The sequence below is a fragment of the Delphinus delphis genome, chromosome 10 (assembly GCF_949987515.2).
Source record: "Delphinus delphis chromosome 10, mDelDel1.2, whole genome shotgun sequence".
NCBI lineage: Eukaryota > Metazoa > Chordata > Mammalia > Artiodactyla > Delphinidae > Delphinus > Delphinus delphis.
In genome coordinates this window covers 101,294,797-101,311,796 of record NC_082692.2, presented here as the reverse complement: position 1 = coordinate 101,311,796, position 17,000 = coordinate 101,294,797, and the positions used below count along the sequence as shown (strand labels likewise).

Sequence of the window (17,000 nt, the reverse complement as noted above, 5' to 3'; positions counted from 1 at the left end):
CTCGGAGTCCGCCGGGAAGCCCGGCGTCCCTAACACCCAGGACGCCCAAGCCTTGAGACCGCGCAGGAAGGCCTGGCGGCCGGGGGCGGGGCATAGACTGGCCCTTCCCACGGGGCGGGGCGATGCCTCCCGTTCCAACTCTGGGACGAGCGGTCCTCCCCATAAGGGGCGCGGCTTCCGAGCCGGGCGAGATCTCACTGGGTGTTAGTCTGAGGAAGGGGGGACTTCGCGCTTGAAGGGCGTTGGGTGGCGTTGAAGAGGCGCTCTGTGCGGGACTCCAGCCCTCTGTGCTGTGACGCAGGCGCGAGTGGAGGCGGGGCGGAGCCGAATCTTCGGAGCTCCGCCCCCAGTGGAGACGGCAGAGGCTGGGGGCGTGTCCTGGGCGGGGCCGCTCCCCGGCCCGCCCGGTCGCGGAGCGGTGGCAGCGCTGGGAGGGCCCGGCCCCGGCATGTGAGTGCGGTGGGGGCGGGGATGGGGGCGCGGGGTGGGGCGCCGGGCCAAGCCCCGGGGGTTCCGGGGGGTCCCGGTGGGCGGGAGCACCAGTGCGCGGGCGGCCGGGCGAGCCCGCCAGGTGCGGGCCCAGGTATGGCGGGTGAGGGGCGCTCGGGCCTCTTGTGGCCAGGCCGGCCCCGCGTGCCGGACCAGCCCAGCGCCGCCAATCTGCGGCCCACGGGACGGGCGCCGGCGCGGGGCGCCGTCCCGGCGGGGGCTCGCTACAAGCGCAGCTCTGACGTCTGCCCTCGGGCCCCACCAGCTAAGCGGAGGCCCCGCAGTGGCAGCCGGGTTTCTGTTCCCTGTGCGGCAGCTGCGGAGGTGTTATGGGGGTCAGCTGCGCGGCGGGGCCCCAGGTGACCCCATTCCTGGCTCCGGGTTGGGCCGCAGCCTGCGTGAGCCCCGACCTGCTGTTTCTGGGAACTGTCACCTCAGCTCTCAGGGAAAGGGCGCTTTCTGTGCTCAGTTGTTAAATGCGTTATCTCATTCTCAACAGCCACACATTTTACAGTTGAGGAAAGCGAGGCCTACGGCCACAGAGCTGTTGATGTAATTGTTATCATGTGGAGGTGAGGTGCTGAGGCCTTACAGCCAGACACACCTGGGTTCACATCTGCTGTTCCACAGACCCGTGTGACCTTGGGCGCACCTGGTTCCCTCCCGGAGCCTCCGGTGGGATGGTGGTGCCTACCCCCCAGGGCTGCTGTGAGGATTGGGTTGAATGGTTCAGGGAGCTCAGTAAGGAACCGCTGTTATTACTGTTGTTGCTGTTGGTAAGTGGCCCTTTTTCTGCCACCGAGGGAGCTGGTGGTGCTGGGTCAGGGCTGTCTGCTCAATCCCAGCCTGCTGGCGCAGAAGGGGAAGCTGCTTCCCACGGTGAGACTGTTCCTGTCTGTGCATGTCTGTCTCTGTGCCCATGGAAGGCCACACCCAACCCAGCTGTACCAGCATGTGCCGGAGTCACGCTGGCCCATCGTGTACTCACCGCGCTACAACATAACCTTCCTGGGCCTGGAGAAGCTGCACCCCTTTGATGCAGGAAAATGGGGCAAAGTGATCAGCTTCCTAAAAGGTATGGAAGGCCCCACTCGGACCCTACCTCTGCTTTCTCCAGCCCACCTGCCACCACCTGCTGCTCTTTCCCTGGCACAAGCGTCAGGCCCTCCCACCTCCAGTGTCAGCCCTGAGACAGCCTCCCACCCGTGCTGTCAAAAGGATCTTTCCAACACAGACTTCTAAGCATGATATGCTCCCGTATCACACCTTCACTGGCTCTCCATCGCTGTGGACCTAAGTCCTGTCTCTGCCCCTGGAGACCCAGTAGAAGGGGAGCTGATGCTTGGAGGAATGCATTGTCCATAGCCCACAAGCTCCTAGAGTCTGGGAAGTGGACAACCTTTGCTCCAACCTCACGGATTACAAATGAAGGAACTTGGGGCCCAGAGAGTTAGAAAATGTGCCCAAAGGCACACAGCTATTGAGTGGGGGAATGGGGCCTGGACCTCAGAGCCCCAGGCTCGTCCGCTTCATGGCTCATCCCCTGAGTGGGGTGGTGCTCTGGGGAGCACGTTGTTTCAATTGTGGTTTGTAATCTAGGGGTCTGGTTCATGTGGAAAATTCAGGCATCACAGTAGGCTGGTGAAAAAAAATATTCTAGTTCCTTGTATTGTGGGTTCTTTAACTGAGGGAAGTAGGAAATATTACCTGAAATGTTACCTGGCATAGGATGAAACACTGCATATCTTTAAATCGCACAATCCCTCTGATGACACCTGGGGGAAGTTTCACTGTGGGGCTAGCCCGTCTTTAACACCTAAGCCCATCTCCCTTTTTAACAAATCTAGAGCGAGCCTCAGTCTCTGCACCTGGCAGAAAATAGAGTCAAGTTAGAGATTAATAACACTGTTATTTGTTTTTATTTTTGGTTAACTTCTGTTTATGGCAAGGGATACTGATTTTCCACTTGCAATAGTGACCAGAGTGCATATTCAAAGAAAAATATTAAGTAGAAAAGAGTACAAGTGGTGTGCAGCCATGGCAAGAGCTCTGGTGAGGTGAGCGGAGCCATCCTGCGTCTCCCCTGGCTGTTCTCATGCCTTCCTGAATGGGGTCCTTTATGCTCTGCTTCCAGTGGTCCTGAGTCTCTGTGTTCATTGCCCCTTCTTGGGCTCCTGTGTCACCCAGTAGCGCAACATAAGGGTTCCTTGTCCCCCTCACTCGGAGCTGACCATTTTCCTGAGTTTCCACTGAGCATGTGGGTGGAAAGGAGCCAGGGCCACATGGTGAAGGGCCTTGGGTACCGCCAAGAAAACAGCTGGTTCCTTGCCGGAAGGCAGTGGGGAGCCATGGAGTGTTTGGGGGGGATACCTGCTATATGTGGAGCTCTTTGTGAGAAGTGTATGGAACTAGTTGGTTTCTACCAGGGTTGGTTTCTAAGAGTGACACATTAGCATAGGTCGTGTGCCACAAGGGGTGGGTGGTGTCTGGGACAAGTGGAGCTCCTGCCCTTCCCAAGCTGGTGGCCGCCACTCAGCCTCCACCGTGGGCCTAGCTTTCAAAGAGAAGCCAGAAATCCAGATGTTAAGTGACAGTTCCTGATTTCTTAATGTAGCAACTCATTGGAAGGTTTTTGAAGCCCACCTGCAGAGCACATGGGGTCTGCCCGTGGTGACCTCCTTCTAGAGGAGCTGCATGGCTCTCCTCAGCGTGGTTCCCCTAGATTCTGACCTTGTCCTTCGACTTCCCTAGAACCAGAGCATCACGGTCCTGTTGTCACTGTGCCCTAGAGCACTTCGTCCTCTCTGCCTTATTTCTTCTGTTGCAAAAGGGAGCAAGTCTTGTCTGGTGTATGCGTATATGGTAATGAAATAACATGGTTTTTCCCAAACATCAGTCATTTGCAAACCACTCTTGGTCCCTTGCCATCGCCTCATACCACCTGTTCCATTATTTACTTCATAGTTTTTATTGACTTAGCCTTCGTTTTAAGAAACTTAAATAAACCTGTTTTAAAAGGAAACATGTCATCTAAATGGAAAAAGCCAGTTTCATTTGCCATAAATAGAAGGTCACGGTAAAAAATAAATGCAATGAAAACAACAGTGTTATTTCAGCTCAGGCAGCTTACTGTTGCTGCGTACCGTGAAACTGATTGCTCCTTTTGGGGGGTTAAAAAAAGGGAGATGAACAAGGGTCAGGCAGGTGTTAAAGAGAGGCCCCCCGTATACCAAACCCCCCATGATGTCATCCCAAGGTGGAGGGAGAATCGAGCAGAAGAGCTTTTTCTCACCTTGAGAGTCAGCGTTAATGAGCCGTGTGCTACCTGCCTCTAAAGGTATCCAGTCACACTTGAGCTCGCCTCCCGGCTGTCAGGGGCCTGGGAAACACGAGGATCACTGTGCACAATGTCGTATGTCCCCTGGCCCGAGGGCCTGGCCGCTGTCCCCACTGGCCTGAGAGGTGGCCCGTTCTCAGACCGCCCACAAGCCACCAGGGCCCACCTTGTCCTGGGGCAGGGCTGCCAGCCTGTGGGAGGGGCTGGGGCTGGGCCCGGCCTGGAGGCGGCAGGGATGCATGGGGCCTGCTTTGTGGTTTCAGAAGAGAAACTTCTATCAGACAGCATGCTGGTGGAGGCACGGGAGGCCTCGGACGAAGACCTGCTGGTGGTGCACACGAGACGCTATCTCAACGAGCTGAAGGTACAGGGCCTGGGGGCTGCCAGCCAGAAGGAGGGGCTGGAGGAGGGGGCCCTTAGCCTGGGGATGCACAGCCTCGAGGGGCTCCGTTCCTGTCCCTGTGCAGGGGGAGCATGTGAGTCTGTGATCCCCGACAGGAGAGAGGTGTCCTAGAAAGGCAGATGCCAGGGGTGGGCTAGGCTACTCCAGGGTAGAGTGAGCTCCCCATCCTTGGGAGTATGAAAGCAGGGATGGCCACTTGGTGGGGGTTGAACCTTCATTGGGGTTTTGGGCTTCTGCATCAGTGACTTTCAGTCTGTGCTATGTGGACAGGCCTCAAAGACCCCTGCTGGGATGATGGGTGGGGGGGGGGCCCAGTCCCTTGTCCCCATTCAACCAAAGCTATTCCACTTTGGCCTACTTTTACCTCGGGCTAAAGTATAAGATGCTGTTTCAAGGGCTTCTGCGGCTAAAGACGTGTTGGAAACTGTTGGGCTGCAAACGAGTTTTTACGCCCCAGGGCCCAGCAGGGAACATAAACAAGGGGTGGGTGGTGTCTGGGACAAGTGGAGCTCCTGCCCTTCCCAAGCTGGTGGCCGCCACTCAGCCTCCACCGTGGGCCTAGCTTTCAAAGAGAAGCCAGAAATCCAGATGTTAAGTGACAGTTCCTGATTTCTTAATGTAGCAACTCATTGGAAGGTTTTTGAAGCCCACCTGCAGAGCACATGGGGTCTGCCCGTGGTGACCTCCTTCTAGAGGAGCTGCATGGCTCTCCTCAGCGTGGTTCTGAGGGTAGAGGCGTTCAGTCAGTCCCCTGTGTGGGAGAAGAGGGCAGGCTGGGCTCGGGGTGGCATCAGAACCTGGTGTGTCAGGGATGCCACAGGTTCTCTGTCCCCAAGGGCGTGGAGTCCTGACCCCTGACCGCTAGGCTTCCCAGCAGGACTCATCTTAGACTCAGAGCTAGAGTGGGTGCCAGAGGTCACCAGGCTTCTTCCCCATAGGTGGAAACACCTAGCCCCAGAAAGAGGCCCCACCTGCTCAAGGTCACCTGGGAAGTCCAGCAGGCCCGGGGGAGACCCCAGGCAGGGCATCCGGTCAGGTCTTCCGGGTTCCAGGCCACGGCAGCTGCCCTCCGTCCTCCTCCACGCCGGCCTGAGCTGTGAGAATTCTAGATGGATCCGTGACAGTGTGAGCTCATGAAAGATTACCAGGAAGAGGTTGAAACCTGGCTCCCGGGAGAGCGAGGTGTGCGAGGCCTTGGCACGAAGCCCAGCACTTGGCTGCTCTGGTTTCCCAGGGCCCGGACATGCGTGGTCACAGCCCAGCAGCTCGGTCAGGAGGACATGCCTGCCAGAGTCCGGAGGGTGAGGGTGGGGGCAGGGAGAGACCAGAACAGAGTGGCGCCAGGCTGGAGCCAGTGCCAGGATAACGCTGGGGATGGGGGATGGGCTCCAGGGCTCCAGGGCTCCATCCGTTTGAGGGGCTTTTCAGGAAACGGTGTGGGACTGACTGCATGCCTGGCCTTGGGACCCCAGAAGCCTGAAGGCAGCTTACTATGTGATAAGCAATAATGCAAACAAGTAGAGCCCCAATTAGAAAATTGAGGTCAAGGACAGGAGGAGACTTCGGATACGCCAACATAACCAAGATGCTATGGTTGTGCCATGTATTTGGAGCTCCCTGGCAGCCAGAGCAAAAGGAGAAACATGATGATTTCCACATGACCTACTAAGATGAAGAAGTATTCAGTCACGCAGCACGTCTATATCGAATACTGACTGTGTACTGGGTGCAAAGAAAAAAAAGAATAAGCAAGTTTCCCTGCTCCCATGGATTTGTATTTCATTAAAGAAGACTGAAAATAAGAAGTAACCGTACAAGAGCATTTCGGAGAGCACCAAGGGCTATGAAGGGAAAAAAAAGGGTAATTAGGCAGAGGTACGTTCATTTAGCTTGAGCAGTCAGGGAGGGCCTCACAGAGGAGGTGAGGTGTGAGCAGAGATCAAAGAATGAGGAGTAGGTGATACTCGTGGAGTTTTAAAAGAAGAATGTCCAGAGTCTCAGGCCTGGAGAGGGAGGGGGCTTGGCCTCCCGAAGGGGAGAGGGTTGCTCGAGTGGCCAGGTTGAAGGGAATGAAACACTGACGTGGCACATGATGTGGTCAGGGAGGCCAGCAGCCCTGGTCCACAAGCCCTGCAGGCCTCAGGAGGAGTTTGGATTTTGTTCCAGGTGCCACAGGAGAGTGATGTGGGGTCCGGTGCCCCAGACGCTCAGGTGAGACCCATGCACGTTCCAGGCATTGTGTGGTGTCTAGGGGCTGCTCTCGGGAACAGCCCCCTGGCCCCTGATGTCCATGACGTTTCTTTCCTCTTTTCTCTGCTGCAGGACCCCCAGGGCTGCTTCTCCTCAGCGGTCCTGTGTGTGCCATGCCCGTACTGCCCCATACCCGTGTTCCGGGCTCATGCCTGGCCCTGCACTGGTGTGGCCTTCAATGCTTAATACACTGGGCATTGAACGAGGTGCAGTGGCCTGATGTTTGCCAGATGACGTCCATTCAGGGAAACAAGTGTTTACTGAGCGCCTGCTGTGTGCAAGGCCCAGAGTCGGCCCCACTGAGGGTGGGGTTTGGGTCGGGCCAGGGCCAGGCTCCTGCCTTGTGCTGACCCTGTGACAGTTTGCCGTGGGGCGCCGGGTGGTGGGATGCAGACCCGACATGTAGTCCCTGTGTGCCCTGTGCTGGGCAGTGCTCGGGACACATTTATGTAGTGAGTGTTTAGAGGACCGGGCTCTGCTCTGGGTGTAGGATGATGGCGGAACAGAAGAGACTGAATCCCTCTCTTGATGGGACGGAGTTGGTGTGTTAAAAGGCGCTCAGTGCCTTGGGGAAAGGACAGCAGGAAAGGGGGTGGGGAGGACCGCCCTTCAAAATAGGAGGTCGGGGGTCTCACTGCCATGTGACCGTGGACTGAGGGCCCTGAGGGAGTGGGCTCGGTGGGCATCTGGGGGTAGGCATTCCGAGCAGAAGGGTCAGCAAGTGCAAAGGCCCTGAGGCAGGAGTATCTCCAGTGTGTTCCAGCAGCAGCGAGGACTAAGTGACTGGATGGGAGGAATGGGAGGGAGACGGTAAGGGGTGGGGTCGGAAAATGATTGGGGCCAGGCCACAGAGGGCCTGTGGTCGCTGTGGCTTTGCTCTGAAGGAGGTGGGAGCCCAGGAGTGTTTCAAGCAGGGGGACGTGATCTGACCTAGATTTTAACAGGATTGCTTGGCAGCTGTGATGGGAATGGTTGAGACCAGTCTGTCAGAACAAAAGCAGGGAGCCTGGGAGGGAGCAGGTGGTTGCAATGATCCTGGTGAGAGAGCCTGGCCTCTCAGATGAGGCTGGAAGTAGCTGTGACCTGGGGGGGGTACGTGGCAGAACTTGGGGTTTGTTATGAAGTTGGAACAATAGGATTTTCTTTTGTTCAGATTGGGTGTGGGGTCTGCAAGCCAAGGAAGCCAAGGATGCCAAGGATGTCCCAGAAATTGTGGCTGGAGCCCCAGGGAGTCTGGGCACAACTTGGGCCTTGTTGCTACCGTCACAGCGCCCGGCGCCTGTGGGAGAAGAGACACAGGCCCCCGTGTGTGCCACGGAGCAGCCGGGGGGGCGAGTCTCAGAGAGTCCCAGGGAAACAGGACGCCCGGGGTTACAGGATCAGCTTCTCCATTTCTGCAGAGAAAAAAAAATGGCCATTGGGATTTTGGCAGGAATTGTGCATCTGGAGATGAATTAGGAGAGAACTGACATCTTTACAATGTTAGGTCTTCCAGCCCATGAACACAAGATGTCTTTCCACTTATTTAGATCTTCTTTAAGTTCTGTCAGCGGCGTTTTGTAGTTTTCCGTGTATGAGTCTTATACCTGCTTGGTAAATTTATTCTTTTTGAAGGTGTTGTAAATGAAATTGCTTTCTTAATTTCTGTCTGGGGCTATGGCTTCCTCTTCTTTCATTCTCTGTCCCCTGCTGGCTTGCCGAGGGTGGGAGGGGGGCATCGACTCAGTGTTTTCCTTCACGGGCTCGTTGCTCACTTACTTGTAGCGAACAGTGGTTCTCTGCCTCACGTGTGCCGGACCGGTGCTGGGTGATGGGCTTGGCGGGACAGATGGGTGGAGCTGGCTGTCTTCCCTTCTCTGGGTCTGCCCCTTACCACACACGCATACACATGAATGCATGTGCATATGCACACCTCTGCACACATGCACGAAAACACACACACACACATACATGGGTCTCGCAGCTGTCCAGCCAGACCATGTTCTCCCTCTCCCCAGCAAGGCTGTCGCGTTGCATATCAGCGCCTCCCTGCTGGGCTGCTATGTGTCCGTGAGGCCAGGAGCAGTGCCATCTTGGGACCTGCAGCCTAGCAGGCGCTTAGTAAATACCTACCAAGTGCTGGGGCCCCTCCAGGGCCCTGCTTGGGGTCAGTGGAGAGCAGGGTCTGGACCTCGGGCGTTCCCAGGCAGGCAGGAGATGGTCTAGGAGCGGGGTGCATGGATGCTTGCCCAGGGCTCGGGAGGTTATAGGGAAGGCCTGTGTCCTTATCTTGGTGCAGACGCCTTCTCGGTGCTCCAGACCCTCCTGCCTCAGCAGTGGAGGATGAGGACATCCAGCCCCATTTGAAGGGATGACTGATTCCCGGTGGATGGGGAGGCTGTGCTGTGCCTGGACAGCAGGAGCCCTGGGCGTCCAGTCCTGGCTCCGTCAGTGACTCCCTGTGACCTTGGAAGGAAAGATCCTCCCCCCAGCCCCCCGCCTCTCCGGGGCCTCAGTGCCCCTCTGTGCAGTGGGCGGGCTGGGCCAGTTCTGGGTGGGCTCCGTGGTGACCTGGAGTCCCCTGCAGCTCTCCTTCTGGGCACAAGAGGGCAGCCGAGGGCCTTGGAGCACGAGGACCGAGGGCTGACTTAGCTTTAAGGAGAGTGCGGTTGTGAGCATCTCTGTACTGAGCCCAGAGCTCAGCCACGGTGGGAGCTCCCATTTCTCACCCAAGGAGCTGCGCTCGCCCGAAGTCCCCCCCCCCGCGCCACCCCGAAGCTGGCCCAGGGGGAATCTGCTTCCCCGCTGCTGCCTCTGCGCTCACCGGGCAGAGGGAGGCCAATGGCCCACATCTCTTTCCACAGTGGTCCTTTGCTGTCGCAACCATCACAGAAATCCCCCCTGTCATCTTCCTGCCCAACTTCCTGGTACAGAGGAAGGTGCTGAAGCCCCTCCGGACCCAGACGGGAGGAACCATAATGGTAGGTGGGAGCTGGTTTGGGGCGGGGAGCAGCGGCTGGGCTGGGCCCTCCACCCCAGGCTCCTTCCCACCCTGGGTCTTTGCCCACCCTGGGCTCTCCATCTAGAATGCCTCGTGCTGCTGAGTAGTTGAGCAAAATCCTAAATATTCCTCAAGGCAGCAACAAGAACTCTTTCTTCCAAAGCCTCTCCTGCCTGGCTGGGACATTAGAATTCACTGTTCTGCCCCCAAGACCACCTGTTAGAGTTACCGTATTTGCTGGTGTATAAGATGTATCCCACCCCCTGGAGAGTATGTCCTAAAACTGTGACTCCGAGCTACTCAAATTTCAGATGGAAACAAACCCCTATGACGTCAGCGATGGATGGTGCCCCTCCCCCCCATCGCGGGTGTGACAGTCACAAACAGTTGCAGCAAAACTGGGTTTCACATTCTGTGTGTAGTTTTCTCTAAAATTCACCACAGACTGCTGAGTTGATTGGAGGTAGAGGAGCTGAAATGATTTGAATGTACAATGATCCAACCCAGACAGGGATTAATACCTGTTGACCCCTATAGTTTTCTTTTCAGCTTTGCAAATTTGTGCATTTTGAAAGTTTATTAGAATATTACTGCCCACCCCAAAATTATGATTTCCTATAGGATTTCAGTAATAAGGCGACAGTATTTCCAGGAACAAAAATTTGTCCATTTTCCCTTTAAAAGCTGCTTGAGAACCCTTGTCAGCTCACGTTCCATCCTAAGAACTGAACTTTGATTTCCTCCAGTCTCCTCACCAAATTGCACAGGGGCTTACGCACCGCATGTCTCATAAGCCAGCCAGTTCGGGGTTTGCTGGGGATGGGTGGGTGCTTCCTGTACCCCACCTCCCAGCTCATCCCCACCTTGGAGCTGGCTGGAAATGGTGTTTATGGGATGAGTGATTCAATGAATAAGTAAGTGCAGGAATTGGCCGCCCGCACCCCTCATCCTGTGCTTGTTTCCAAAGGCGGGGAAGCTGGCCGTGGAGCGAGGCTGGGCTATCAACATAGGTGAGTGCCCCGTGGCCTGGCCTGGGTCCTGGGGGCAGCAGCTCTGGTGCCACTGTGGACAGGGGTGGCCGCGATGGCAAAGCTGCCTCCTGACCCAGGGATGGTGACATGCCCACGTGGGGTCAGCTGACTTAGGCAGCCTGGAGCCCGGAGCCGTCCCTGGGAGCTGAGCGGGGAGGGGGGCCCTGGGAGGAAGGTGGGAGGGGGGCGTCTGGGCCTTGAGCCTGGCCCTGGCAACACCTCGGCTGTCCTCGCAGGCGGCGGCTTCCACCACTGCTCCAGCGACCGGGGCGGGGGCTTCTGCGCCTACGCAGACATCACGCTCGCCATCAAGGTGTGCCCGAGAGCATGTGGGGGGGGGTCACCTCCGAGAGCCTCCCTGGAATCCCCCAATCTGGTGTGCTCACCCCGCATTGTAGAGAAGACAGCTGAGGCCCAGAAGGGGTGGGAGCTCGCCCGGGTCCCTCAGCCGGGCTGGGACCCAAACCCAGATGCGACACTTGCTTTTTCGTGTTGCCTGAGACGGTCCAGAGGTGACAGCCTTCAACAGTGGCAGGGGACCGGAGGGGAACAGTTTCCATGTCAATATTAAATTATGAGAAGGGTGAGATAGAAATAATGACCCTGATGGTGGTGACAACGGCTAGCATTTACCGCGGGCCCGGCCCTGTGGCCGCCTCCATCCTCCAGGGCTCGCCCCTGCATCCTCACGTTTTACAGAGGAGGAGATGAGGAAACGGGCCCAGAGGGGCGAGGGCACAGCCGGAAGGGGAGAGCTGGCAGCGGTCTCCACGTCGGTCAGACCGCAGTGCTGCCTCAGCACCCGCGCGTGGCCTCGTGCTCGGGGTTGGCATGGGCCCCGTGGCTCCTGTCGCCACGGGGAGGAGGGACAAGTCAGCAGACCCTGGGCATTCGGAGAGGGGGACGCAAGGAGACCTTCTTGGAGGGTGGGGGAGGGGAAGGAGGGCTTCTCAGAGGAGGAGGCTTTAGGGCTGGGCCCTGTAGGAAGGTGGAGATGGCAGAATGAAGTTCCAGGCACAGCCTCGAGGGGGGTTCCCCGCTCTGCACCCCAGCATTTCCCCGGGAATCCTGAGCTGTCGCGGAGGGCCAACTCTCTTAACCTCCTCACCTCTGGCCCTTCAGGGCACAGCACGTGCCCCTCCAGGGAGCCTTCCCTGAATACACACACAGGCTTCTCCAGAGCCACACAGCTCCCGAGGGCTCTGCCTGGTGGCCTGATCTCCCATAAGCATGTACAGGCTTCGGCCCACCCCCTCGCTAACTGGGAGCCTCTACAGGGCTGTGTCCTCTGGCCTGTGTGGTCCTTACCTCTCCCCTCTCCCGCCCTGGGCAGTTTCTGTTTGAGCGAGTGGAGGGTGTCTCCAGAGCCACCATCGTTGATCTCGATGCCCATCAGGTGAGTGCCTGGTGGGGCCCGGGGTCCCACAGGCCCGCCCCCCGGGCCACCTCCCCGCACTCCCCAGCTGCCTCTGACGCGCACCACCGTGCTGTGGGCTCCGCTCCCCCAGGAGCATCCCCCAAGCCCCAGGCTGGGCCTCTGTCGCCCACACCCAGGCACGCCCGCACCCAGGCACGTGGGGTGTTTCCTGGGGTGTGGTTGGGGGTGCCTTTCCCGGGGCACCTGCCTGTGAGTGGCTTCCGTGTGTTCCCCACAGGGCAACGGGCACGAGCGGGACTTCATGGGCGACAAGCGCGTGTACATCATGGACGTCTACAACCGCCACATCTACCCCGGGGACCGCTTTGCCAAGCGTAAGCTGCCCTGTCCCTCAGCCCCAGGGCCTCTTGCTTGGATGGGGCTCTCTCTGGGGCCTTTCCTACATGCTGGGACCTGCAGAGGCCCCTTCATTTATTTATCCTCGGCATCCCTGCGAGGGGGAGACTGACGAGGAAACGGAGACCTAAAAAGGTCACTTGACCCACCCAAGACCACATAAACCTGCCCAATAAACACTGTGAGTCCTTCTTTTGGGGTAACCACCAGAAGACTAAAGTAGCCTTTTCTACTAGGTATGCAGCTGTCTGGTCAAAAACAGGGAAGGACAAAAAGAAAAAAGAAGGAAAAATACATATAAAATAAGACGGCAGAAATTAGTTCAAATATAATAGTTACTAAGTAAATGCAGGTGGATTAATTAAAAGGTAGAGACTCTCAGATGAGCTTTGGAAACACAGGGACCTGCCCACCCTGTGGGGAAGGGACATTTGCGCAGTAAGAGCCGGCGGAGCTGCTGTGCGTACCTCAGCTGCTTTGCCGCCCCAGGGACCCGTTTCTGAACTGAATGTCAGATGTTCTGGATTTGGACCTAAGGGCACATGGGGTGTCCAGGCAAGGACTTACGGAGACAGTGGGCTCAGACACCTGACGTGGGTCCCTGAATCCCCAAGGCAGTGTTTCATCTGTGATCCCCCTGCTTTCCTTTGGGTCCCCCTTGCCGCTTGTGTGCTCTTTTTTTAGCCTAGTTTTGGGTGAATAAGAGGTCGAGCACTGGGGAGTCAGATGGGGAAATGGGCCGTCCTCGCCCTCCCCAGCCTCAGTTTCCCACCCCTGCACATTGGGGCTACTGCTGTCTCCCTCGCAGAGGCCATCAGGCGGAAGGTGGAGCTGGAGTGGGGCACGGAGGATGATGAGTACCTGAGGAAGGTGGAGAGGAACCTGGAGAAAGCCCTCCAGGAGCATCAGCCCGACGTGGTGGTGTACAACGCAGGCACTGACGTCCTTGAGGGGGACCGCCTCGGGGGGCTGTCCATCAGTCCGCAGGTACCTCCTGACCCTGGGGCAGGGGAGGGTCCAGGGACACAGCAGCGGCAGGGCAGGTGGGCAGCAGTGGTGCTTCTCTTGAAGCCAGAGGGGAAGGGCAAAAGCAGCAGCGGTCTGGAGCAGGGTTAGACCTGCAGCAGGACTTTCCAGCCTTCCCCATCCCCCACACCAGGGTGTCGTGAAGCGGGATGAGCTGGTGTTCCGGCTGGTCCGAGGCCACCAGGTGCCCATCCTCATGGTGACCTCGGGCGGGTACCAGAAGCGTACAGCCCGCATCATTGCCGACTCCATCCTTAATTTGTATGGCCAGGGGCTCATCGGGCCCCAGCCAGCCAACGTCTCAGCACAGAACTCAGACACACCCCTGCTGCCCCTGGAGGTGCCCTGACGACACTGCCCTCTGAGTGGCTCCCTGCCTGCCGCCCACCTGCCCGCCCGCCCGCCCACCTGCCCCTCAGTGCTTCTCCTTTTCCAAATGAGGGGGGGGGGGACCTCGCGCGCAGCTGCACTCTCCGCACTGGGTGTCGCGGTCTCCGGGCCGTTCTGCGGGTGGGGGCAGAGGGCAGGGCCTGAGTCCCAGAAAGACCCACACGGTCACGGTCATGGCCTGACCAGGCGGCAGTTCTCCCAGGAGGGAGGAGGGCAGTTGAAGCTCCCAGGCGCAGGGAGGGCCCCCAGGGGTGGGGTGTTCTGGTTTTCAAAACAGTGCGACCGTTTCAGACCAAGGAAGCTTCCATCTCTTCCACAGTTGGGCCCCCTCCCTCCTCTTCTGCACCCTCTCCTCCTCCCTTCAGGGGTGGGAGACCTGAGAGGGGGCTGGAGCCAGGCGTCTGGGGTCCCTGGGTTCCCAGCCAGCAGGCAGGGGCCCTGGTCCTGGATGTGAGGGGGTGGCAGGGAAGGGGATGCAGGTGGGTTTTCCCATCTGGCTTCTCCTTCAATAAAGCGAGGTCTGGACCTGCTGTCCGAGAGCCCCTCCCTGGTGGGGAGGGGAGGGGAGGCCTGAGGAGCCCCAAACCCCTGCTTCAGCAGCATCTTGCCTGTCCAGGGAGGGCGCCGGGTTTGGGGGAAAGAACTGTTGGCTCAGGGACAGGCCTTAGCTCTGGAGGCTTGAGGGACAGAGGAAGGTGAGGCCTGGACCAGGTAATCGGGGAGGGACAGGTGGCCAAGCTGGGTCCCACAGGCCCCGAGGCCCAGGTGGGGAGTGAGGCGCTGGCGAGGCCAGGCTGGCGTTGCTGGAGGGGAGCAGAGGGTTGTACGCGTAGGGGGCTGGGGCGGGGCCCCGGCGGGGGCTGCAGCCTCCACTGGGCTCATCCAAAATGCCAGGCCCTGATGTGCACTGCCCAGGGGGGCCCTGACCTTGTCGTCAGCTCTACTCTGAAGGGGATGCTCAGGACCCCACAGGAAGCTGGGGGTCGGGGGGAGCGTCCACTGCTCCATTGCCTGGGTGTGTTCTTAGTGGTCAAAGCAGGTGGGGAGGGAAAGAGGGCCGTCCCTGATCAACCCCCCCATGGGACTTGTGCTCATTGCCATCTGGGGGTCTCCTGAATTCTCCTACCTTCTCCCTCACACCCCTCTCGCCGCTCCCTCTGCTGGAGGGGGCGGGGCAGGAAGGGTTCCAAGATCACCAAGTGTCAAACAGGCTGAACTCCTTAGGCTTGGACGGCGCACCCGCCCCGCCCTGCCCCACCCCGTCCCTGCCCCGCCCCTGCCCTTGGTCCCTGCATCGGACTCGAGGCACCTAACACCACTTCACCTCCGACACGGCCTGCAGCCTTGTGGGGCAGGCGGCGACAGGCTTGTCACCACGGAGCCTCTGCTCCAGAGAACCATAAAGGCTCTTTTGATCCGACCTGGCTGCCGTGTGTTTTTTTAAAATTAATTAATTTTATTTTTGGCTGCCTTGGGTCTTCGTTGTTGCGCGTGGGCTTTCTCTACTTGCGGCGAGCAGGGGCTACTCTTCGTTGCGGTGCACGGGCTTCTCATTGCGGTGGCTTCTCTTGTTGCGGAGCACCGGCTCTAGGCGCGCGGGCTTCAGTAGTTGTGGCTCGTGAACTCTAGAGCGCAGGCTCAGTAGTTGTGGCGCACCGGGTTAGTTGCTCCGTGGCATGTGGGATCTTCCCAGACCAGGGCTCGAACCCGTGTCCCCTGCATTGGCAGATGGATTCTTAACCACTGCGCCACCAGGGAAGCCTTGCCGTGTGTTCTTGAGGTGAAGAATCCATAACTCCTAAGGATTAAAGGAAATAAAGATTGAAAGTTCACACGGCAAGAGGCCTGGCGTGGGGTAGCTGCCTGATAAACGCTAGTGTTTTAGCCCATGCACAGAGTCCCATGGAGAAGGTCATTATTCCCATTCTACAGATGAGGTCGCTGAGAGTCGGAGAGGCGTTTGCTTCAGGCCACATGTCTCGTGAATGGTAGAGCCAAGTTTGACCTCAGCTCTGCCAGTTTCCAAAGTATGTGTTCTCAGCTGTGTCAGGTTAGGCAAGGGTGAAGGGTGCTCTCTAGACAGAGAGGGGTGCAGGGGCGGGGAAGGGTGGGGATGGGAGGGCAGGCTGGGCTGGGCTCTGCCCAGTGTAGGAGGCAGCTGGGGGCCCTGGTGGGGTGGTGTGTGTGTGTGTGGGGTCTTCCAGGCCTGGGCTGGGAGCACAGGTGCGAATGGGCTGGGTGGGGGCCGCTGGGGAGCAGGACCTTGTCCTCAGCCTGGCAGGGTGACCAGGGCACCCCCAGGGTTAGTGGCACAGCCTGGGTGGGGAATGGGCGCTTCCACAAGGGTCAGCGCCGGGGCAAGGGCAGGAGATGAAGACATCGGGGTGGTGGGCCCTGTGCTAGGTGTGAGGGGGATGAAGGTTGGCACGGCCCCGTCCTCTCTGTTTTCCAGAGGCAGACAGCGAGGCACGGGGGCTTGGTTCCTTGCTCAGAGCACACAGCTAGCAGGCGGAGGAGCAGGGTTCCAGCCGAGGCCTTGGTTCCAGAACCCGCAGCTCTTTCCTCCTCTGTATTCTGGGCCTTTAAGGACACCGTAGTCACCGGGAGGGTGGGCCCAGGAGTAAACACCTAGGACGCCGCGAGTGCCCAGGGGGTGTTAGCAATGAGGGTGATTCTCCTGAAGGGCAGAGAGAAGAGCCAAGGCCAGTTCCTGTGAGGTGTTCAGAATCTGTTCTTAAGGTCTGTGCACTTTGTCCTCTTTGCAAATTATTCTCCAAGTTATCAAAACCCAGGGGGCACACTCCAAGCCCTGGCTGTCCGGGCGGGTGGGGCAGCCCAGGGTGAGACTGGGGCCAGGCCGGGAGCTCTGGGGTCAGACACGTGCTCCGGGGAGAACCTCCAAAAAGGAGCCCGTGTGGGCCAGCCAGGTCCTGGCGGGCGTGGGATTTCTGCAACAGACGGCTCCAGAGCCTCCTGAATGTCTGAGCTCAAATGAGGCCCCTTCCCCCCACCATGTGCTGGGGAGCATGCTGGGGAGTGGGCAGACCTGGGACCCCAAGCCCGCCACGTGGGGAGCCCTGCAGGGCCTGGGCCTGGGTGTGGGGCCTTGGGCAAGTGACAGCCTCTCAGAGCCTCCTTCCTCAGCCCTCCTGGTGGGTCACATCCTGAGCCTGCAGGGCTGAGCAGGGGTGTCGGGTGACCCCGGAGGCAGCTCAGAACCTGGCACCACGTGAGTGCTGTGTGATCGCTGCCGTCCCTCTCCTCCCCACCCAGACCCCGCACCGTGCCTGGCGCTGGCGGGAGCCTGCTAGGCCTAGGGG

The 17,000-nt window shown here is 58.8% G+C and overlaps 1 protein-coding gene across 1 annotated transcript; it reads left to right on the top strand.

Moving 5' to 3' along the window:
* Positions 1-266: 266 nt before the first annotated feature.
* Positions 267-15,100, top strand: HDAC11 (histone deacetylase 11). The gene is made up of 10 exons (XM_060023128.2): positions 267-450; positions 1,416-1,564; positions 4,090-4,190; positions 9,323-9,439; positions 10,427-10,469; positions 10,727-10,803; positions 11,824-11,886; positions 12,146-12,242; positions 13,073-13,251; positions 13,424-15,100. Coding segments are annotated over exons 1-10 (1,044 nt in total). The 5' UTR covers positions 267-448; the 3' UTR covers positions 13,640-15,100.
* The last annotated feature ends 1,900 nt before the right edge of the window (positions 15,101-17,000 follow it).